Source organism: Fukomys damarensis, unplaced genomic scaffold (genome assembly GCF_012274545.1).
Source record: "Fukomys damarensis isolate Sample0158 unplaced genomic scaffold, DMR_v1.0_HiC HiC_scaffold_37, whole genome shotgun sequence".
In the NCBI taxonomy this organism is placed as follows: Eukaryota; Metazoa; Chordata; class Mammalia; order Rodentia; family Bathyergidae; genus Fukomys; species Fukomys damarensis.
This window is the reverse complement of record NW_022900949.1, coordinates 11,812,392-11,833,352: the sequence shown is the minus strand read 5'-3', so window position 1 is coordinate 11,833,352 and position 20,961 is coordinate 11,812,392. Positions and strand designations below refer to the sequence as shown.

The 20,961-nt window shown below is 51.2% G+C and overlaps 1 protein-coding gene across 1 annotated transcript in view; it reads left to right on the top strand.

Moving 5' to 3' along the window:
* Positions 1-20,961, top strand: part of LOC117284506 (cytochrome P450 4F22-like) — a 34,748-nt gene continuing 13,787 nt past the window's right edge. The window contains exons 1-4 of the mRNA XM_033759773.1: positions 1-76; positions 12,250-12,351; positions 13,185-13,407; positions 16,985-17,129. Of these exons, the coding sequence (XP_033615664.1) occupies positions 13,186-13,407; positions 16,985-17,129 (367 nt within the window). The 5' untranslated portion in view covers positions 1-76; positions 12,250-12,351; position 13,185. The remainder of the gene's footprint in view (positions 77-12,249; positions 12,352-13,184; positions 13,408-16,984; positions 17,130-20,961) is intronic.

Below are 20,961 nucleotides of genomic sequence, written 5' to 3'. Positions count from 1 at the left end.
CCCAGGACGGCGCGGTCAAAGCCGAGGTTGCAGCACCTGCCCACCAGGATCCAGGCTGGAGGACAAGACCTGCGGGGTGAGTGTGCGCGCGGGAGTCCGGTGCCCTAACTGGAGCTGGGCTGGCGGAGCGAGTGCTCCGAGGAAGGGACCTGGGTCCCTCGCGCACTTCCAGGACCCTAGGGGGATGTGAAAGTATCCTTTCAGGCGGCTTCCCTTTCTGCGTGCATCTAGGACTCCTGAGGGTGTCTCCGGCCTGTGCCTCGAGGTGGCGAGGTGGCGAGGGGCTCAAGAACTCATCTCCCAGCCAGGAGGACAGCCCAGATGGCTCTAAGCGCTGAGCCGTGATGCCTCCTTGGGACTCACAGCATTTCACCAGGGCTCGTTGCTTCTGTCCATTCCTCTGTAGTCACAGGGCCTCCCCATACCCTTCCAGGAAAAGTGAGTCCCAGGATTGGCTGCAGGGCTGTGGGAGGGTCATTTCACGGGTCATTTGTTCGTTAGATGCTATCTGGTGTCCCATGGCTTGGTCCTCTTCTCTTGGCCCAGCCTGGCTCCTGCAGTGTGACTGAACTTGTCACTTCTGGAGACCCTCGGGCTGGGGGGTGGGCAGATAGGGAGGAAGAGGCGGAGATTTAAAAAATGAGGCTGTTCTGGGTGGGCTTAGGCTGGAGGTGCCCGTCCTGTCTGCCCGCTCACCCCTCAGACGAGCATCACTCTCCATCTGGCCGGTGAGGTCCTCTTTTCCTGAACCCCTCTTCTCCCCGATTTCTGGGTCCTGGCACTCAGTCTAGGCAGAGCTGGCAACGGCAAGCTCCTCCCTGACTCCTCACCACTAAGCCATCCCAGAAGAGGGGGAGCCTCCCCAGCTTTCTCGCAGGCACCCTCATTTTATAGGAGAGGGTCCTGGGTCCAGAGAAAGGAAGCACACATTCAGGGACACCCAGTGGGGCAGCTGGGATTTGAACAAACAAGCTCTGTCTGACCCCCAAACCCTGGGCCACTTTCCGATGGCCCCGGCTTCTCTGTACAGCCCAGCTTGGGTTTCTGAGCTGTAACATCAGCTCTGGGCTGGTATCTTGGTGGCAACCTGTGCTGCTATCTCTTGAAGGGTTCAGGTGACCCAGGAGACTTTCAGAGAGTGGAATGTCATCTCTCCTCCCCAACAAACCTTGGGGGGCTGTTCTTCAAATCCCAAGTGGCCAGGTGACAATCATGAGTATGATGGCAGTGACAGGAACGACAGTTCTCTCTGATCAAGGGTTTGCTGTGTGCCTGGCAGTGAGCTGAGCACTTTAAAAATGCTCCCTATCACCGCAGTCCCACGAGGTGAGGAAAAGTGGTTCCTGTCTTACAGATGATGAAATGGAGGCTCGGACAGTTACAGATCTGTCTGAGGTCACACAGCTAAGGAAAATCCTCTCTGAAATTCATGTCCAGGCCTGGAACGCTGGGATGATTACATCCCATGAATGATCTAGATTACCAGGGCTTTAAACACTTTTTCTGCCAGGATCTCCTTTAGCTCAAGAAAGCTGCAGGCAGCCTGGTGTGCTGGAACACACCTGTCATTCTTGTACTTGGGAGGCTGAGGCAGGAGGATTGCCACAAGTTTGAGGCCAGCCTGGGCTACATAGTGAGTTCAAGGCCAGCCTGAACTACATAGTGGGACCCTGTATAAAAAAGAAAGACACAAGTTTGGCCAGCCTGGGCTACATAGTGAGTTCAAGGCCAGCCTGAACTACATAGTGGGACCCTGTATAAAAAAGAAAGCAAGCTGCAGGCTTCGAAGTTTCAGTGTGAATGTCCTTCACCTGACTGTCAACTCGGCTCTATTCTCCCTGAAGCGTTTTCTCAGAATTCCAGGAACACGGGGTGCTCAGAGGAGAGCACCACATCTGGAGCCCCCTTTCCCTTCAGACCTTCTGGGGTGGGGCACTATGTGGGGTATGGCTGCTGCGTCGTGGCAGCCCTTTGGTGTTGCCGAAAGCAAGAGCAGGAAGGGAGCAGGGAGATGCTAGGTGGGAGGTAGGTTGTCTTGACTGTGGGCTGAGGGATACAGTGGAGAGGAGGCTGGGACGTGGGTTGATGGGGCCAGCCTTGGGGCGCTCCTGTGCCAGGCCAGTGCCTGTCACTCAAGAAGGCACATGGATGTAGAAAGTGGCACCAGCCAGGGTCCATGTTCTGCACTCCCTCCTGGGAGCCCACACACCTTGCAAAACAAGTTCCTGTCTGGTGGCTGCCGAGGCGGACTTGACAAACCAGCGCTCCCTGGGTGTGGACAACATTGGCGCTGGGCATCTCCACTGCCAGATAAGGCGTCCCCAGCGGGGTGGGCGGGGCCATCTCTCCCAGGGCAGGGCCGATGGCTGCCTTGTTTGGTGTCAGGGATGGCGCTGGGGCTGGTGGTGAGAAGGAGCAGGCACCCACCCGCAGCATTCTGAAGGTGCCGGCTTTGAATTTCTCTGGCTGACATGAACGCTATGCAACATGGCATTTCCAGGCCTCCTTTCACAGAACCCTCCCAACAACCTTAGAAAGCATGTCCTGTATTATTATTATTGTTGTTGCTGTTGTTATTGCTGTGCTGGGGATGGAACTCAAGGCCTTGTGTGTGCTAGGCAAATTCTCTACCACTGAGCTGCATTTCCAGACTGCTGCTATTTAATATCAACCCAGTTTGCAGACTGGCAACCAAAAGCTGAGGGCTAGAACAGGACTCACCCCAGGCTGTCCACCAAGGGAGGGGCCAAGCTAGGATTTCCCTGGAGATGCATTTTTTGTTTTTGTACTGGGGAGCTACATCCCCAGCCCATTTTATTTTAGTTTTTTAAATTTTTGAGACAGGGTCTTGCTAAGTTGCCCAGATGGGAGTTGAACTTTCTTTCTTTCTTTTTTTTGTGGGGGTAACGGGGATTGAACTTGGGACCTTGTGCTTATGAGGCAGACGGTAGAACCACTGATCCAAATCCCTGCCCCCACCCTTTTCTTTAACTTTCGATCAACTTGCCTCAGCCTCTCACAGTGCTGGGATTACTTGAATGTACCAGCATGCTCAGCTAGAGTTGCAGCACAGTAGTTAATCATTATCATTATTATTTTGAAGGTACTTTTTTTTTTGCTTGGTTTTGCTTTTGTTTTTTCCAGACAGGGTCTCACTGTGTAGTTCAGACTGGCCTTGAACTCACTGTGTAGCCCAGGGTGGTCTCAAATTCTTGGCGATCATCCTGCCTCAGCCTCCTGAGGGCTGGGATTACAAGTGTGCAGCACCATGCTCAGCTGGAGGTTGCATTTTTAAAGGGTGATCCTGGCCTGGCATGTAGCTCAGTGTAGAGCACCTTCCTGCTGCACACAAGGCCCTGAGTTTGGTCCCAGCATCACACACACAAAACAATCAGTTTCAAGGGTGATCTCTTCATTTTGAGCAATCCCAAAGCAACTTTTTATTCTACTTGTAATTTTTCAAGTCGAACTATAATATGTGTCTGAGAAAATGTGCATTCTAGAGCTGGACCACTGAGAAATTTTCACACATTGAAATTGTACATGTCAGGGGTACTCAGAGAAAGAAAGGGAACAACTACTGGCACCTCAGAATGTCTCCACCCCCTCAAAGCATTTTTATCACTATTATTATTTGTACCAGGGATTCAGCCCAGGTAGGGCCTGGCACATACCAGCACTCTACCACTGAGCTATAACACCCCCAGCCCTCTTAATTCATCTTTCATTCATTTCAACTACTTAAAGGTAGATATTTATTTATTTATTTTCAGAGACAGGGTCTGGCTATGTAGTAACTCACTATGTAGCCAGGCTGGCCTCAAACTCAGAGATCCTCCTGCTTCAGCCTCCTGAGTTCTGAGATTACAGGCATGTGCCACTGTATCTGACTCAATTTCTATTTTAAAATTCATTTTATTTAATTTTAATATATATTTTTTTGAGACAGGGTTTTGCTATTTCATTCATTCAGGCTGGCCTTAAACTCCTGGCAATCCTCCTGCCTCAGCCTTAGAGATTATAGGCATGTACCACCACACCTAACTATTTTAACTTTAGTATGTGCTAAACATATGTTCTACCACTGAGCTATGCTTCCAGCCCTAAACTAATTTTTAATTTGGGGGGTTTTGTTTTATAGTTTTTTTTTTTTTTTTAAAGAAAGGTTTATTTAACTTTCAGTCTGTAGAGGTTTCAGTCCATAGTCAGCTGGCTCCAAGGCAGGGCAGCAGGGAAGAGGGGCTTCACAGAGGAGAAATAGTCCATGGTAAGCAGGCAGAAGGCAACAAAGCAGCAGCAGCAGCAGCTAGCCTTCTTTCCGTCCCCTTATACTATATTCCATTCAGGCTCCAAGCCTCTGTTCTTGTTCCAGAAAGTTCGTTTCACTCTCTCTTGGTTCCTCTGGGTGGGTTGTTTCTTTCTTTCTGTTTTTTTTTTTTGGAGACAGGGTCTCACTATGTAGTTGAGACTGACCTGGAACTCACTGTGTAGCCCAGGCTGGTCTCGAACTCACAGCGATCCTCCTGCCTCAGCCTCCCAAATTGCTGGGATTACAGGCGTGCGCCACCACGCCCACCTTTGGGGTAGGTTGTTCCTAAAAAGTGCTTCATTACCAGGTTCTGCATAGCTTGCCTCTCCTTCTAGAGTTGTATTCTAGGTTCTAGTTGCCTCAAAGAATTGAATGAAATGAGCAAAAAGCAGCTGGTAAAGTTTATTCGAGAAAGCAAAAATAAGTGGTGAGAGAAAAACAGAGTGAGTTTGGATCAAGTAACTAGGAAAAGAGGGAGAGAGCAAAGGTAAAATTACATGCTGCGTTAAGGGCCGGGGATTTGGCTCAGTGGTTCTGCTGCCTGCTTCCCAAGTGCAAGGGCCAGAGTTCAATCCCTGGTACCAAAGAAAGGAAAAGAAAAGGAAAAAAAAAAAAAACACTAAAAATAAAATTACACACTGCATCTGGGAAACACAGTGGAGGCTATTATAGAAAATTATGATAGCCTGTTTTTTCAGACAGGGTCTTGCTAGGTAGTTCAGCCTGGCGTTGAATTTACTGTAGCTCATACTGGCTTCAAACTCATGGTGATCCTCCTGCCTCAGCCTCCGGAGTGCTGGCATGATAGTCTTGTGCCTCCATGCCCAGCAATTTTTATCCTTGTCATACTTATTTTATTCTATTTTTTGCATGTTGGGGACTGAACCCAGGGCCTCATGCCTGCTGAGCAAATGCTCTACCATTGAGCTACACTCCAGCCCCAAAAGGCTGGAGTGGAACGCAGGACTCACACTTCCAAGCAGCTCACCCCACTACTGGGCTGCACATCCAGTATAAAACTATCCTAAAAATGTATCCTCTTTCTAGCGTGTTGCAGGCTAGTGGAAGAGTTCCGCAGGAAGTACAGTCCCGGGTAGCCCCTCTTTGTTCCATCGTGCCCTTATTGTGAACCCCTGGCATTATCGTGCTGCATTTGTCACGGTTGATGAACCTAGGTCCACACTTTGCCACTATTAACCGCCCTCCTTGTGTTCCTCGGGGGCTCACTGCGTTGTCTAGTCCGGTCGTGACTGTGTAATTGATTACAATGCTTACGAAGCGGTGACCCACTCGCATGGTATAAAAAAATCAAGAGCCAGAAAGGTGGAGAGTGGAAGTTGTTCCCCTCCATCCCCGTGTCTTGTTCTTCCAAGTCCTTAGCAGAGGCGGCCTCTGTGGCCAATTTCCTAGGAGCCCTCAAAATGTTTTTTCCCTTTCCTCCTTCTCTCCCTCCCACCCTTCTTTTATTTTACTTTTTGGTACTGGGGACTGAACCCATGGACTTTATACTAAGCAACACTCCCAGCCTTTTTTTTGAGGGGGGTAGTGCCTTGCTAAGTCAGTAGGTTTCCCAGGCTGGGCTGGAACTTGGGAGCCTCTTGCCTCAGCCTCTCAGAGTTCTGGGATTATGGGCACGTGCTACCATGCTCAGCCACCTTCCTTCTTCTTCTCCCCTCCCCCCGCCTTTTTTTTTTTAAAGCAGAGTCTTGCTATTAGTTCAGGCTGGCTTTGAACTCAACTTGGAGGTGGGTAGTGCCTTGCTAAGTCAGTAGGTTTCCCAGGCTGGGCTGGAACTTGGGAGCCTCCTGCCTCAGCCTCTCAGAGTTCTGGGATTATAGGCACGTGCTACCATGCTCAGCCACCTTCCTTCTTCTTCTCCCCTCCCCCCACCTTTTTTTTAAAAGCAGAGTCTTGCTATTAGTTCAGGCTGGCTTTGAACTCACTATGTAGTGCTGGCTGGCCTCAAACTCACCGAAATCCTCCTGCCTCAGCCTCCCAAGTGCTGGGATTACAGGTGTGTGCCACCATGCCTGACTCCAAACTGACTCTTGTGAAGTGTGCAATCCAGAGGAATTTAGTACATTCACGGTGATGCCCAGCCATCCCCTGTCCAGTCCAGATCATCTTTGTCCTTCTGAGAGAGATCTCTTCCCTAGCAGTCATTTCCTGTTCCCCTTTCCCAGTTCCTGGCAACCACCCCCGCTCCATCCATCTCTACAGATTTGCTTGTTCTGAACGATACATACAAACCGGACCATACACTACGGGGTCTTTTGTGATTGGCTTCTTTCACTGAGGCTGATGCCTTCCAGGAGGTCTATGCTCGCTGTGACATGTGTCAGTATTTCACTCACATGTTATGGCTGAATAATATTCCATTATATGGCTTTGTCGTCTTTTATTTACCCACCCATCCGCTGATGGCCACTCCCAGCTTCTGACAGTCATCAGCAATACAATTGTAAGCTTTTGTATGAAAACATGTTTGAGTGGGGCGTGGTTGTGCGCATCTGTAATCCCGGCTCTCAGGTGGCTGAGAGAGGAGGATCACCCCGAGTTGGAGGCCGGCCTGGGTTACACAGTGAGTTCAGCATCAGCCTGCACTACGTAGGGAGACCTGGTCTCAAAACAAAAACAAAACCATTAAACTGTTTCCCACAGTGGCTGTACCACCTCAAAGCTTCTGGTCAAGTATTCTTTTGTGGGCTGAACAGAAGCTCTTAGCTTGTGGGGCAGGGGGAACTCAGCTGTGGAGAGTAGAGACTTCCCCACGGTGGTCTGGGGGTGTAGCTCATGGTGGAGCATTGGCCTAGGAGGAGCAAGGCTCTGGTTTTAATCCCCAGCACTACACAGGGAGAAAAAAAGATATCACAGGTGTTATTTCTTGAGCTTCTCCCATGGACATCAGATGTCTTTTTTAGATACCAGAGATGGAGCCCAGCATCCTTACACTAAGCTACATCCAGCCTCCTTTAAAAAAAAATTTGATATAGGGTCTTGCTAAGTTGCTAAGTTGTCCAGTCTAGGCTGGAACTTGTGATCCTCCTGCCTCAGCCTCCCAGAGTGCTGGGAAGTCGGGTGTGCACCACCACGCCCTGCCAGATGGGCCTTTTGACATGATCCCCATTTTGTAGAGGAGAAACTTGAGGCTCCCAGAGAGTCCCAGATGGGGACTACAGCAGGCTCTTTCTGCTAGGAGCTCAGCTGAGCATCTGTCCAGGAAGGCCTGCAGCCCACACTTGGCCTGGGGTGAGGGAGAAGCTCCTCTAACTTCCTCATGCACCCACCTCCCCATGCACCTGACCATCCAAGCGGGGACCCCCTTCTAGGCTTGTTGCTTTCTGTAGTCCCAATCCCTTCCCATTTCAAATGTGTTCAGCAAAGACATTTCCTTTGCTGAGATTTTCCTGGGTGGGTGAGGACTCTTGCTATCACTCTGCTCAGCGCTTTCCCAGCTTCTGCTGTTTGTTTTGTTTTGAGACAAAGTCTCACCGCGTAGTGCGGTTCGGACTTGAACTCACTATGTAGCTCACACACTCGGTGATTCTCCTGCCTCAGCCTCTTGAGTTCTGGGATTGTAGGCGCGAGTCCCCTTGCTGTGTGCTGTGGCCCTTGAGCACAGGGTCTGTGTTTCATCCAGAGTGTGATGGGGAGCCATAGGAGAAGTCTGAGTGAGCAGGGGGGCAGATTTAATTTGCGGATGTCTGCTTCGGGGCTGCTTTCTGCAGAACCGGCTCTTGGGGGTCGTGAGGGTGCTGCCCCAGAGATGAGCAGCAGAAGGCTGTCCGGGGGGTATCCTGATGTAGGTCAGGTCGAGGGGGATGGAGCCTACTGGATGGATGGGAAAGGTGCTTAGGATAGACCACTGTCTGGAAATGGCAAAAGTTTGGGTGCGCGCGCGTAGTGGATGCACCTTCCTGAAACCGGAGCTCTGGGAGGCTGAAGCAGGAAGTTCACAAGTTGACTTAGTAGGCAACATAGTGACTTAGTGCGACACCGTCTCAAAATTGAAAAAATAGAAAGGCCCTGGGTTCAATCTTCAGCACTGGGGGAAAAAAGAAAGAAGGAAGGAAGGGAGCCCCGAAACCCCTCCATGCAGGCTCCTCTTCGCTCAGGGCTCTTACGCACTACCTCTCTTCAGAAAGGCCCCAGACAACCTCATGGGACAGAAGTGTTCTCCATCCACTCGCCCTGCAGCTCATGAAACAGAGGACCACAGGCCCGTGTCTTTACACAACTCACTTTTATTCTCTCACGGGCCTGGGGGCCGGAATTCTGAAATCCAGGCCCACTCCGAAGGCTCCGGCCTCTTTCCACTGCTGGGGCCTCCCTGCCTCCGTCACAGGATCTCTGCCTGCATCTTCACTGGGTCTTCTCTCCTGTGCGACACAACTCTCGCTGGCCTCACGTCACCTCCTCCCTCCCTCCCTCTCCTCTTTCTTTCCATCTATTTCCTTTTTCTTCTTTTCATCCTGGGGGTTGGACCCAGAGCCTTTGCACAGAGCTGTATCCCAAGCCCTTAACTTATGCATTTATTTGTTTCGTTTTGTTGAGACAAGTTCTCTCTAGGTAGTCCAGGCTGACCTTGAGCTCACACTCTTCCTCCCTCAGCCCGAGTGCTGGATTACAGTGTGCGCCACCGCGCCCAGCACTTATTTTTATTATTCTTTTAACTTTAAGATTGGGCCTCACTACGTTGCTAAATTGCCCAGGCTGGCCTCGAACTTGCAACACTCCGGCCTCGGAGGGCCGAGATTGCACGTGCGCGCGCGCGTGTGTGTGTGTGTGTGCGCGTGCGCGCGTGCACGCGTGCACCACCATGGCCCACTCCGGCTTTCCGGCTTGCTTCTTTCTTATAAGGACATTTGTGGTTATGTTTAATCCCCCCACCGGCATAACCACAGTCCTCTCCCTAACTCAGGATCCTCGCTGCACCCCAGCTTCGAGGTCCCAGCTTCTGCAGATCGGGAAATGGGAATCTTTCTGGGGACCCCTGCCCACACGCCACCCTGCTTCAGTTCCTCAGCAACGTCACCCCATACTTTAGGCCAGGTTCTGGCACAGCGACATTAAGTGATCTCCTCCCCTTCTCTCCCAAGAAGGAGCCAGGGTCCTGCCTGTCCTGTTCACTACCTTGTCCTCGATGCCTACACTGACTCACCTGGAGCTGGGATTAGAAAGTATCTGCTGAGTGCTGAGGAAATGCAGGCAAGACTTTTCTGAGGGTGTGACCAGGGAGGTGACCAGAGCCAGAGCGACACAAAGAGTCCCCGGCCCTGCTGGCTTCCCTGGCGTCCTGGAAGAGCCGTCTGTTACTGTGCAGTTGTTAAAGATGGAATCATGCAGGGCCGCTCCCGGTGACGGTGTCACCGGGAGCTGCCCAGGGGAAACAGCCAGGGGCACCTCGGCGTCCCTAGTCAGAGCCTCTGCCTTCCATCTGGGACTTGGAGGAGGGCCTCGCACTTCTGTGAGGTTGCTTAGTCACCAGCCCTCTGCAGATCCCAGGGGCTTGCAAGGGGAGTGTCACCTACTCCGGCTGGTCTTAACTTAATTCCTTTTTGGAGGGAGCTTTGCTCTGTCATTCAGGTTGCCCTGAACTCACTATGTAGCCCAGGCTGGCCTCTGGCTCCTGGTGATCCGCCTTCGTGCTGAGATTACAGGTGTGTGCCACTACACCCGGCCTGGATGTCTTTAACGTTTAAAAAATCTTTTCTGGAGGTGCTATGAACTCGGGGCCTTCTGCATGCTAGGCAAGGGTTCTACCACTGACCTACACCCCCAGCCCTTCTTATTTTTAATTTTTTATTTTAATGAATTAATTTTGCAGTACTGGGACGCCAGTGAGGAGCGCTCTAGTACTGCCTCACTCTGCTACTGAGCTACACGCCCAGCCCTTTTCATTTTCTTTACTCTCGGGATGGGATCTCACTACATTACCCAGACTGGCCTTGATCTGCAATCCTCCCGCTTCAGTCTCTCGAGTAGCTTGGCTAAAGAGTTTTGTCCATTGTGGTGAAATTTACCACGGAGCCTGTGTCCAGTGTGCGGTTTGGCAGTGTTGGGTACATTCACATCGCTGTGCAGCCGTTACCAAGATCCATCCCAGACCCACCGAACACTTACTCCCCATGCCTCCTCTCCCATCCCTGAGCCCCCCTGTCTCTCTGTGTGGATTTGATGGCTCTAGGAACCTCATACAAATGGGACCATCCCAGCTGGCCACGGCTGTACATGCTGGCCTTGAACTCACTGAGTAGCTCAGGCTGATCTTGAACTCACCCTTATCCTCCTGCCTCAGCCTTCCAAGTGCTGGGACTACAGGTGTGCACCACCATGCTCGGCTCCCACAGGGTCTTAATAAGTTGTGAAATTGCCACGACTGGGCTCTCACCTGTGATCCTCCTGCTTCAGCCCTCCAGAGTGCTGGGATTACACAAGTCTGTCTCTACATCCGGTCCCCTTTTAAGGCTGAATAATGTTCTATTAAGTGGATACATCGCATTTTGCTAATCCAGTCATCTGTGGATAGATACTTGGGTTACTTTCACCTTTTGGCTGTTGTAAATTGTACTGCTATGAACTTGTATAAATATCTCTCTGAGATCTCCTTCTTACTGGGGGGTGGTACATATGCAAAGATAGAGTTGCTAGATCATATGATACTTCTATGTTTAATTTTTGGAAGTTGCCCAGGCTGAGCCCAGACGTGATTCTCCTGCCTCAGCCTCCGAAGTGCTGAAATTATAGGCCTCTACCACTATGCCTGGAATTTATGTTTAATTTTTAAGGGGACAATAGCCAAATGTTTTCCATAGCAACTGTACTACTTTACATCCCTATGGATCCTATATAGAGGTTCCAATTTCTTCACTCTCTCACCAAAACTTTTTTCTTTTTTCTTCTCTTTTTTGCAGTTCTGGGGAAGGAACCCCGGGCCTTGTACATGACAGGCGAGTACTCTGTCACTGACTATACACCTCAGCTCTTTCAATTTATTTGAAAAGCCGTTTTTTTGTTTGTTCGTTTTTTGGTACCGGGGATCAAACTCAGGACCTTGTGCTTGCAAGGCAGGAGGCAGAAACACTGAGCTAAATCCCCAGCCCTAGTTTTAAAATTTTGAGACAGGGTCTTGCTATGTTGCCCAGGGTGGGCTTGTACTTGTGATCCTCTTGCCTCAGCCTCCCGAGTGCTGGGATTATAGGCATGCGCCAGCACGCCCGGCCCTCTTTTTGTTTTATTTTAAGTAGTAGCCATCTTAGTGAGTGTTTATGGGGTCCATATTATAGTCAGACCATCTATCCCGACTGGGATCTCTGAATTTGGTGATGAACCAGCCAGTTTATCTCCCAGGATGTGGGTAATGAAGGGAAATTTTGCTTCTGTCTTGATAATGTGGTTTGGCGTTGACTAGGGGAAGATGCAACGAATCCAACAGCATCGTGGGATGGGTGGTACTGAGGACTCAGGAGAGGACTAGAAGGTAGGGGTTCCTGTGGCTGTGTTGCCAAGGAGATAGGAGCATGGGGGAACCCTTGACTAAGTAGGGTTAGGTAGCTGAGAGAGAAGAGGGAAGGACCCAGCCACTTTTAAGAATCTCCACGGAGGCTGGCACATACCTGTCATCTCAGCACTTGGGAGGCTGAGGCAGGAGGATCATTATGAGCTCAAGGCCGGCCTGGGCTACATAGTGAGTTCAAGGCCAGCTTGAGCTACATAATGAGATCTTGTCTCCAAAAAAAAAAAAAAAAAATCTCCTTGGGGTTATCTGGGAATCATGGGCCTGCAAAGTGAGGGTGACAGGACTGAGGCGGGGCCCATCAGGGAGCTGCTGTTGATATTCCTGGGGATGAGGGTTTCATGTTTCAGAGTGTAGTGAGCAGCACTCTGAACACTTTGTTTGGCTCACTGCTTTCTTTACGGTACTGTTTTGGTTCCTTCAGAAGCTGACCCTCAAAGAAAGATTTGGATGCCGGGAACTTGTTTGAAAAGCAATTGCAGAAACTACCACTAAGGACCAAGGAACCTAAAAGAACTGAGAACAGGTACTCAAATGTACACACACAAGTGCACACACGTTCAGGGTAGCATATTTCACAACAGCCCCAAGGCAGAGTCAGCCCAAGTCAACAGAGGAATGGATCAGCCTATCCATGCAGTGGAATATTACTCAGCAACAGACGCAATAAAACACTGATCCTTACCAAAGCCTGGGTGCAGCTTGTAAGCATTAAGCTGAGTCAAAGAAGCTGGATACAAAAGGCCACATAGAAGCCGGGTGTGGTGGTGCATTCCTGTCATCCCAGCACTCAGGAGGCTGAGGCAGCAGGATCACTGTGAGTTTGAGGCCAGCCTGAGCTACATAGTGAGTTCAAGGCCAGCCTGAACTACAAGGGAGACCTTGTCTCAAAAGACCAATAATTAAAAACAATGCAAAAGAAATAAAAAAAACAAACTATGACAAAAGCAAGAATGAGCTGAATGCAGTGGCACACACCTGTAATCCCAGCAACTCAGGAGGATAAGGCAGGAGAATCACAAGTTCAAGGCCAACCTGGGCAACTCAGCAAGATACTGTCTCACAGTAAAATATTAAAAAGCGCTGGGGGTGTGGCTCAGTGGTTAAGGGTCCAGTCCCTTAAAAAATAAAGGGTGTCTCGCAAACGTCACAGCGGAGGGGATGGAGTGGGTATCGCACACCCAGGCTGGCCGAGGCCACGGCTGGGGCTCAATCGGCCACGCTGGCGTGTCTGGCACCGGCACCTGCTGCGTGTCGGGCCCACCGTGCTGGACCCCACGGGTCCTCCGGCGTCTGGCGCAGGAGTGGCTGTGTAGCAGCCCCACCCCCCCCCTCACCGCTGCCTACCGTGTGCCCCAGGATGCTGCCCGTCACAGACCACCTGCTGCACTTCCTGGGCCTGGAAAGGACAGCGTTCCGCACCTGCGCGGTGTCCGCCCTCCTCTTCTCCCTGCTCTTCGCCTTCTTCAGCCTGCTGCTGCGGCTGCTGCGAACCTGCTGGGCCTTCTACAGCACCTGCCGCCGCCTGCGCTGTTTCCCTCAGCCACCGGGGAAGAACTGGCTGATAGGTCACCTGGGCACGGTGCGTGTGGTGGGCCAGCGCCGGGCAGGGGCCGGGCCTGCTGGGGTCCAAGGGGTCCAAGGGTCTGCCTGGCGGCACTCGTGGGTCCTTTGTGGTTGTTATTTTAGAGACAGGGTCTCAATTCCTAGTTCAGGCTGGCCTGAACTCAGTATGTAGACCAAGCTGGTTTGAAGGGACGGCAAACTTCCTGCCTCAGTCTCCCGAGTGCTGGAATTACAGGTGTGTGCCGTTCCTGGGCTGTATTTCATTTTTAAAACAGTTTTTATTAGTCTATGCTTGTAATACATATAATTATATTCATTTTAAGACTATATATAATCTTGACCTTTATTTATTTATTTATTTTTTGGGTTTTTTGAGACAAGGTCTCACTGTGTAGTTGAGACTGACCTAGACCTCACTATAGCCCAGGCTGGTCTCGAACTCACAGCGATCCTCCTGCCTCAGCCTCCCGAGTTGCTGGGATTACAGGCGTGCGCCACCACACCTGGCTGCCTGTTAATTTTTCATAATCTCATGGGACTGTTTTGGGGATTCCTCAGAATCACACTTGTCACGGCTTTGGCCCTCACCAAATCTGGTATACAGGTGAAGGATGTGTGTGCTCCACGGCTGGCTTCCACAGAAACTTGAAGGATCCGATGATTCTAGAAATATTTTAAGTGTTTCTTGGGTTGGGTTGAGTATCTTGAAGGAATAAGACAGATTCCCACATACTGGCTCAAAGAACTTTTGTTTTTGATTTTGTGGTGCCAAAGATGGAAGGCAGGGCCTCTTTCGTGCTAAACAAGTGCTCTACCACTGAGCTACACCCCCAGCCCTGTGCCATTTCACTAAAGGGGCTTAAATATCCTCAGATTTCGGTGATCCTCGGGGGTGGATTATGGAATCAATCCTCTGGATACTGACGGGGGCCTGTACCAAAGACTGGGTGGCTGAAGCAACAGAAATGTGTTGCTCCCAATTCTGGAGGCCAGAAGTCTAAGATCAACCTACAGGGTTGAGTTTTTCTAAGGGTCCCTGCTATGACCCTCCCTGGCTCTCCCCTACCATCTGGAGAGGGGCTGGTGTCCAAGGTCCTTTATTTTCTGACCCTCGCTGGCCACCATTTTCCAGTCCCAAGGATCAGCTTCCGGCTTCAGCAGCAAGGGTCCCACTTGCCACCCCCAAGGCCTTTGCCAAGCTGTGCCTCTGTCCAGAATATTCTCCCCTGGTAGATGAACTTCTACTCAATTTTCATGCTCTGTCTCCAGTGTCCTTACTCTAGAAAGCTCTCTGTGGCTTTGGTGAGGGTTTCAGAGGTGGCTACCAAGCTCTCTTGTCCTGGGCAGTTGGCCAGGGCTGGTTCTGCCTGCAGCCCAGTGTTGGTATCATGGGTCCAGCCCATCTTCTAATTCCAGGAGGTCTGGGTGAGGCCACAGTTTTCCTTGGGTGTGGACGAGAAGGAGATGCCCCAGCCAGAGAAGAGTTCTGTTCATTCATTCATAAGATAATTGTTGGGCCTTATTCCTGGCCAGGCATTGGGTTAGGCTCCTTTGTATCTGAGCCCTCCCCTTGTGAAATATTTATAGAAGTTGGGTGTGGTTGCGCGTGCCTAAATAATTCTAAAACTCTGGGAGATTGAGGCAAGAGGATTGCAAGTTCAAGCCCGACCTGAGCAACTGATCCATGTCCAGAAAAAAAGGTAGTGGTGGCGGTGGGGATATAATTCAGTGGGAAGGTCCTAGATTCAATCTCCAGGACCCACCCCCAAAAGATGGATCTACTCTATTTTATGGATTCTCATTTATGGATTTGAGCTCAGAGAGATTCAGTAACGCCTACAGTTTCATGGCTGCTAAGGGTGAATTTGAACTCACATCCACTGGCTCAGCCCTTCTGTTTCGTCTAAGAGCACGATGGGTGAGAACAGGAGTTTTGGAACTGGGTGGCGGGTGTCTGGATGCTGGCTTTGCCACGATGGCAGCTGATGCCAGGGCCTGCCCACATCTTCTAGGCCCACTTCTGGGTGCTGTGGTGCCGCCTCTGGCTGTGATGACCCCTCTTCCATCTGTGCCCACCCCCACTTCCAGCCCCCAGCACTTGCATTCTAGGAGCTTCCCGGAGTTTAGGACTTCTAGCCCCCAGGGACAGCCCTCAGCCTACGACTGGCAGGTGTTGGTGGATAAATACCCCAACTCTGTCACCCTCAGGGGATTGACTCAGAGGTCCAGAGCCTGGTCCATCCTCCAAAACTCCCTCGTGGGACTCAGCCCGGGGGCTCCACGGTGGCACCACCCACCACCTACCCTTTCCCGTCTGCCTTCCCTTCCATCCCTATTCATGCTTTGGGGGTTATCGCCCCAACAAACCGCCCATCTTAGCAGCCGTGTCTCAGGACACGCTTCTGAGGGACCCCAGACAAGGACAGTTGCTCACTTACAGACCTCGGGGGGCGCAACAGCAGCAAAGACCTCATCGGGTCCGTGTGGAAGGGGACAGTCTGTGACCCGTTGTGCCGGTGCAGCCCAAGCACATGCAGACAGGGTGCTCTCTGTGGAGTTGTGCTGGGGATGGAACCCAGGGCCTCCTGCATGCTAGGCAAGTGCTGTCCCACTGCGGTGCAGCCCCAGCCCTGCTGAAAATTTTGTCTTGAGATAGAGTCTCGCTAAGTTGCTCAGGCTGGCCTTGACTTCATGATCTACCCGACCGGCAACTATCTGGGATTTAGGTTTGTGCCGCTAAGCTCCACTGGTGTTTATTCCTTTTGTTTTTCTGAGACAGGGTCTCCCTGTGCAGTTCAGGCTGGCCTTGAACTCACTATGGAGCCAGTCGGGCCTCAAACTCAAAGCCGTCTTCCTGCCTCAGCTTCCTGAGTGCTGGGATTGCAGGAATGCATCATCATGGCTGATATCCATGTTGTAAACAGCGAGTATTTGATAAATACCAACTCTTAGCATTACTGAGTTTCCTCTTGCATGTGTGTGTGTGTTGCTCAGGCTGGAACCCAAGGGCCAGGCAAGAACTCTGCCACTGAGCCACATCCCCAGGACCCCTCTCCCCCTTGTTTTCTTTAGTTTTTTTGATTTTTTGAGACAGGGTCTCACTATGTAGTTGACACTGACCTGGAACTCACTAGGTAGCCCAGGCTGGTCTCGAACTCATAGTGATCCTCCTGCCTCAGCCTCCGAACTGCTGGGATTACAGGTGTGCGCCACCATGCCCAGGCCCCCCTTGTTTTCTTTAAGTGACAGGATCTTGCTGTATTGCCTAGGCCAGTTCAAGAGATCCTCCTGCTTCAGCCTCTCAAGTGGCTGGACCTGTAGGCATGTGCCATCAGGCCTGGCTTATCTTTATTTATTGAACCAACCAGGCTGTGCTCTTGCTTTCTGCATCAGTCCTCTGGGCTGCCCTCAGAGGAAGCGTCGGCTGTACCCCACTTCTCAGAGGAGGAAGTGAGAGCTCAGTGAGTTGTAGCTGCCTGTGTACAATCATTCATTGCTTCTGGGATTGTCTTGAGGCGAGGGGAGGCGGCAGGAGGGAGCATGAGGGGAAGCTGGGTCGGGCACACGCTCACCACCCCGCCTTCCCTCCACAGTATTTCCCGAATGAGAAGGGCCTTCGAGATGAGAAGAAGGTGCTGGACAGAATGAATGACGTGGTCCTGGTGTGGGCCGGGCCTGTCCTGCCGCTGTTGGTTCTGGTGCACCCCGATTACATCAAGCCTGTGCTGAGTGCCTCAGGTAGGTGAGCTGAGCCTCCGAGCAGTGACCGAATCCTCAAGTCCCGCACTCTATCAGAGCTTCTAGACAGGTGCGCTCTCCAGAAGAAGGGTCATTTGAGTCAGGTGTTGAGGAATGAATAGGAGTTCGCCAAAGCAGGAACAGCAGTGCATGATACGGGAACAATGTGGACAGAAGTGAGACAACACCTAGGAGACCCGTGAACACCGAGGGGCTGTCCACCTACACGGAAGTCAGAGCCAAACACATTTGGGTAGGCAGTTGTTTACCCAAGGTTTCATTAGGTAGGCGCTGCTCAGTTGAGGTCACAGGACTCCTGTGCTTTGGGTTATGCTATTTCTGCCCTACCTGGGGCTCTTGGTGGCCCATCCTGCTGGCTGATCTTATGCTTCCTGCCTGGCCTGGAAGGAGTTGTGGAAGGATTGTTCTTTTATGCAGCCCATGCCTGTCTCAAGGTGTGGGACTCCCCTGGGTGCTTGGCAAACTCTTGCTCATCCTGCAAAGCCCAGCACCAATAATCCCTTCTTCAAGGAGCCTTGCTGACTCTGCTGAGAGAACATGGCTCTGTCCTCTGGACTGTCCCAGCCTCAGCGCTAACCCTTCGGACCCGGGTGCATCTGTGTCCGTCGCTGTCTCCCTTGCACGTGGGGCCCCGCACCCTCATCACAGCCTTGATGGAGCCGAGCACCTCAGAGGCTCAGTTAAAACCGGAGAGCAGAGGGGTGGGAAAGAAAGGGTGCCAGGAATTTTAGGGGCCTGGCCGCAGCTTGGGCTTCTGCAGCCTCACATCTGCAGGCCATCTCTGGCTGCCACCCAGGGCTGCTGTCCCTTCCGCACCAGCTGTGCCTCGCCTCTTCACCCGCCCTACGTTTTGCTTGAGTAGGGTCTCGCTGTGTAGTCCAGGCGGGCCTCCAACTTGTGGCGATCCTCCAGCCTCAGCCTCCGGGGTGCTGAGATCGTAGGCGTGCAGCACCAGGCTCAGCCGTATAGCCTCTTAGTGTCCGATCTGCTGAACGTGAGCTGCTGTGTAGGATAAATAATACAGTGTAAGGCTGGGATGTGGCGTAGTGCCGGAGGGCTTGCCTACCATGTGTGAGACCCCGGGGCGATCCCCAGTGCTGCCGCACCAAACTGAAATAATGTAAGGGGGTAGGTGCTAAAATAAGCCTCCTCCTTTTTTTTTTTCTTTTTCTTTTTGCAGTACTGTGGATTAAACCTGGGGTTGTTGCACTGAGCTACATCCTCAGCCCTTTCTACTTTTTATTTTAAGACAGGGTCTGTTAAAGTTACTAAGCTGTCCAGACTGGGCTCAAACCTGTGATCCTCCTGCCTCAGCCTCCCAGAGTGTTGGGGCGATGGGTGTGTGCCACCGCGCCTGTCTCCTTTCCCCCCTTCTTTTTCTCTTCCTCTTCTTCCTTTTCTTCTGCTCTTCGTCCTCTTCCTCTGCCTCAGAGCTTGTTCCCTGAGCTCCATCCTGCCTGGCTGTAAGTCTTCAAGCAGCACCCCAGCCCAGGCCTGGCCGAGGCCTCCCCAACGGGAGGAGCCGGATGGGGAATTCTGGAAGGGAGCAGGTGGGGCTCTGAGTCAGTGCCTGCCAAGCCTGTGGTCTCCACCCATCACGGGGCCTCTGGGGCCACACCTGGCCCCTGGTCCCAAAGAAGGCACAGCGCCCCTGGGGACCCCCGCCTCTTCTCTTATTGGTGTTTGAGAGAAAATAGGTGGAAGCTTCATGGAGGCTGAGTCATGATCTATAAGCACATAATTATGGCTTGTGTTTTGTATGTTCTTTTTACTAATGTGACATTGACATAACACACAGTTGATCATTTTAACTGAACATGAACATTCACTGGTGTTTGGGTATTCCTAGTGCTGTGCAACCACCAAGCTTTCTCTAGTTTCAAACTTTTTTTTTTTTTTTTTTGGTGCCGGGGATCAAACTTGGGTCCTTGTGCTTGCAAGGCAGGTGGCAGAACCACGGAGCCAAATCCCCAGCCTCTAGTTTCAAACTTTTAAAAAATTATCTCCTGGGAGCTGGGCATGGTGGCACATGCCTATAATCCCAGCAACTCGGGAGGCTGAGGCAGGAGGATCACTGTGAGTTGAGACCAGCCTGGACTACATAGTGAGTTCTAGGTCAGTCTCTACTACATAGTGAGACCCTGTCTCAAAAAACTGAAAAAAATTACCTCCTAAAATGCCCTGATCCATGAGGTAATTCTGTCCCATCCTCCCGGCCCCTCTCCTGGTCACCCCAAACTGCTTTCTGCCTCTAAGGCCTGTGAGCTCTGAGCAGCTTTTATCAATGGCCTCCTACCCCACGCTGCCTTTTGTATCTGGCTTCTTGGCATTGTGTTCTCCAGGCTTGCTTGTGCTGGGGTTCAGTGATCTTCCTTTCATGGCCAAGGGCTACTGCATTGTACAGAGGGGCCAGGGTTTGAGTTATCCATTTATCAACTGCATTGTGCCTATCTTTCGGCTGTTGTGAATATACTACTATGAACATTCAGGCATAAGTTTTGGTGTGGCCCTATTTTTCTTTTTCATTTTCATACTTTTCTTAGTTCTCTCTCTTGATTTTTTGAGAGAGGGTCTTTCTGTGTCTTTCAGGCTTTAGTCATGTGCTTACTATGTAGCCCAGGCTGGCCTCCACTTCGCCGTGACCCTCCTGCCTCAGCCTCCCAAGTGCTAGGATTACAGGAGTGCACACTCCACCTGGCTCTTGTCTTTTCTTTGCTTTCTCTCCTGTTTTCCTTCTTTCCTTCTTTCCTGAAACCCAGGACCTCCTGCATGCTAGGCAAGTGCTGTACCGCTGAGCTGTACCCCCAGACCCTATATTTTCATTTTTGTGTGTGTGATACTTAGGAGTGGAGTTGAAGGTTATATGGTAATTGCATATAGGCTTTTTTTTGTTTGTTTTTTTTTTGGTGCTGAGCATGGGAAGCAGGACCTAGTGCAAGTACATGGTCTACCACTGAGTTACATTTGCAGACTTACGTTTGTTTTTTTTTTTGTTGTTGTTGTTTTTGTTGGGGGGAGGTAGGGCCTTGCTAAGTCACTACATTCATTGCCCAGGCTGGGCTCAAACTTGCTATCCTTCTGCCTCAGCCTCCCAGAGTGCAAGGATAGTGTGTGTGTGCCACCACCATGCCCAGCTTCTTTTTGATTCTTTTTTTTTTTTTTTTTTTACACTATGTAGTTGAGACTGACCTGGAACTCACTATGTAGCCCAGGCTGGTCTCGAACTCACAGCGATCCTCCTGCCTCAGCCTCCTGAGTGCTGGGATGACAGGTGTGCACCGCCATGCCCGGCTCCCACCTTTTTCTCTAGTGTTGCCTCCTGAAAGTCTGCTCTGATGTCTAGGTGTTCTCTCTGTGCTTCCTGAGCATCTTTCCACCTTCTTGATGATTGATTGCCTCTGCTTCCTTTACCCACCCCACCCCACCCTGCTTCACCCAGGAGCTCCCCCAGGCAGGGTGTGGAATGGAGCCATCTCTGGGTCCCTGGCCTCCTCCAGCACGGGCTGGGCCCAGGAAGAAGGGCTGTCTTGGATGGGAGGATACTGGGACAGGTGACTGGACAGATGACTGGGCAGGCATCGGCCAATTCCTGGGGAGTACGAGTGTGGAGGCTGCTGAATCGCACTCAGGTGTAAGTGACACCGTTTGGGTTTCAGATATCTGAAAGTTTCCCAAAATTCAATTTATATATATATACATATATATGTACATATATATATTTATATTTATATAAAAAGACTAATAATAGCAGTATGTTATGCATCAATAGCAGCAACAGCTTTTCCAGGTTCTGCAGTCATCTGAACAAAAT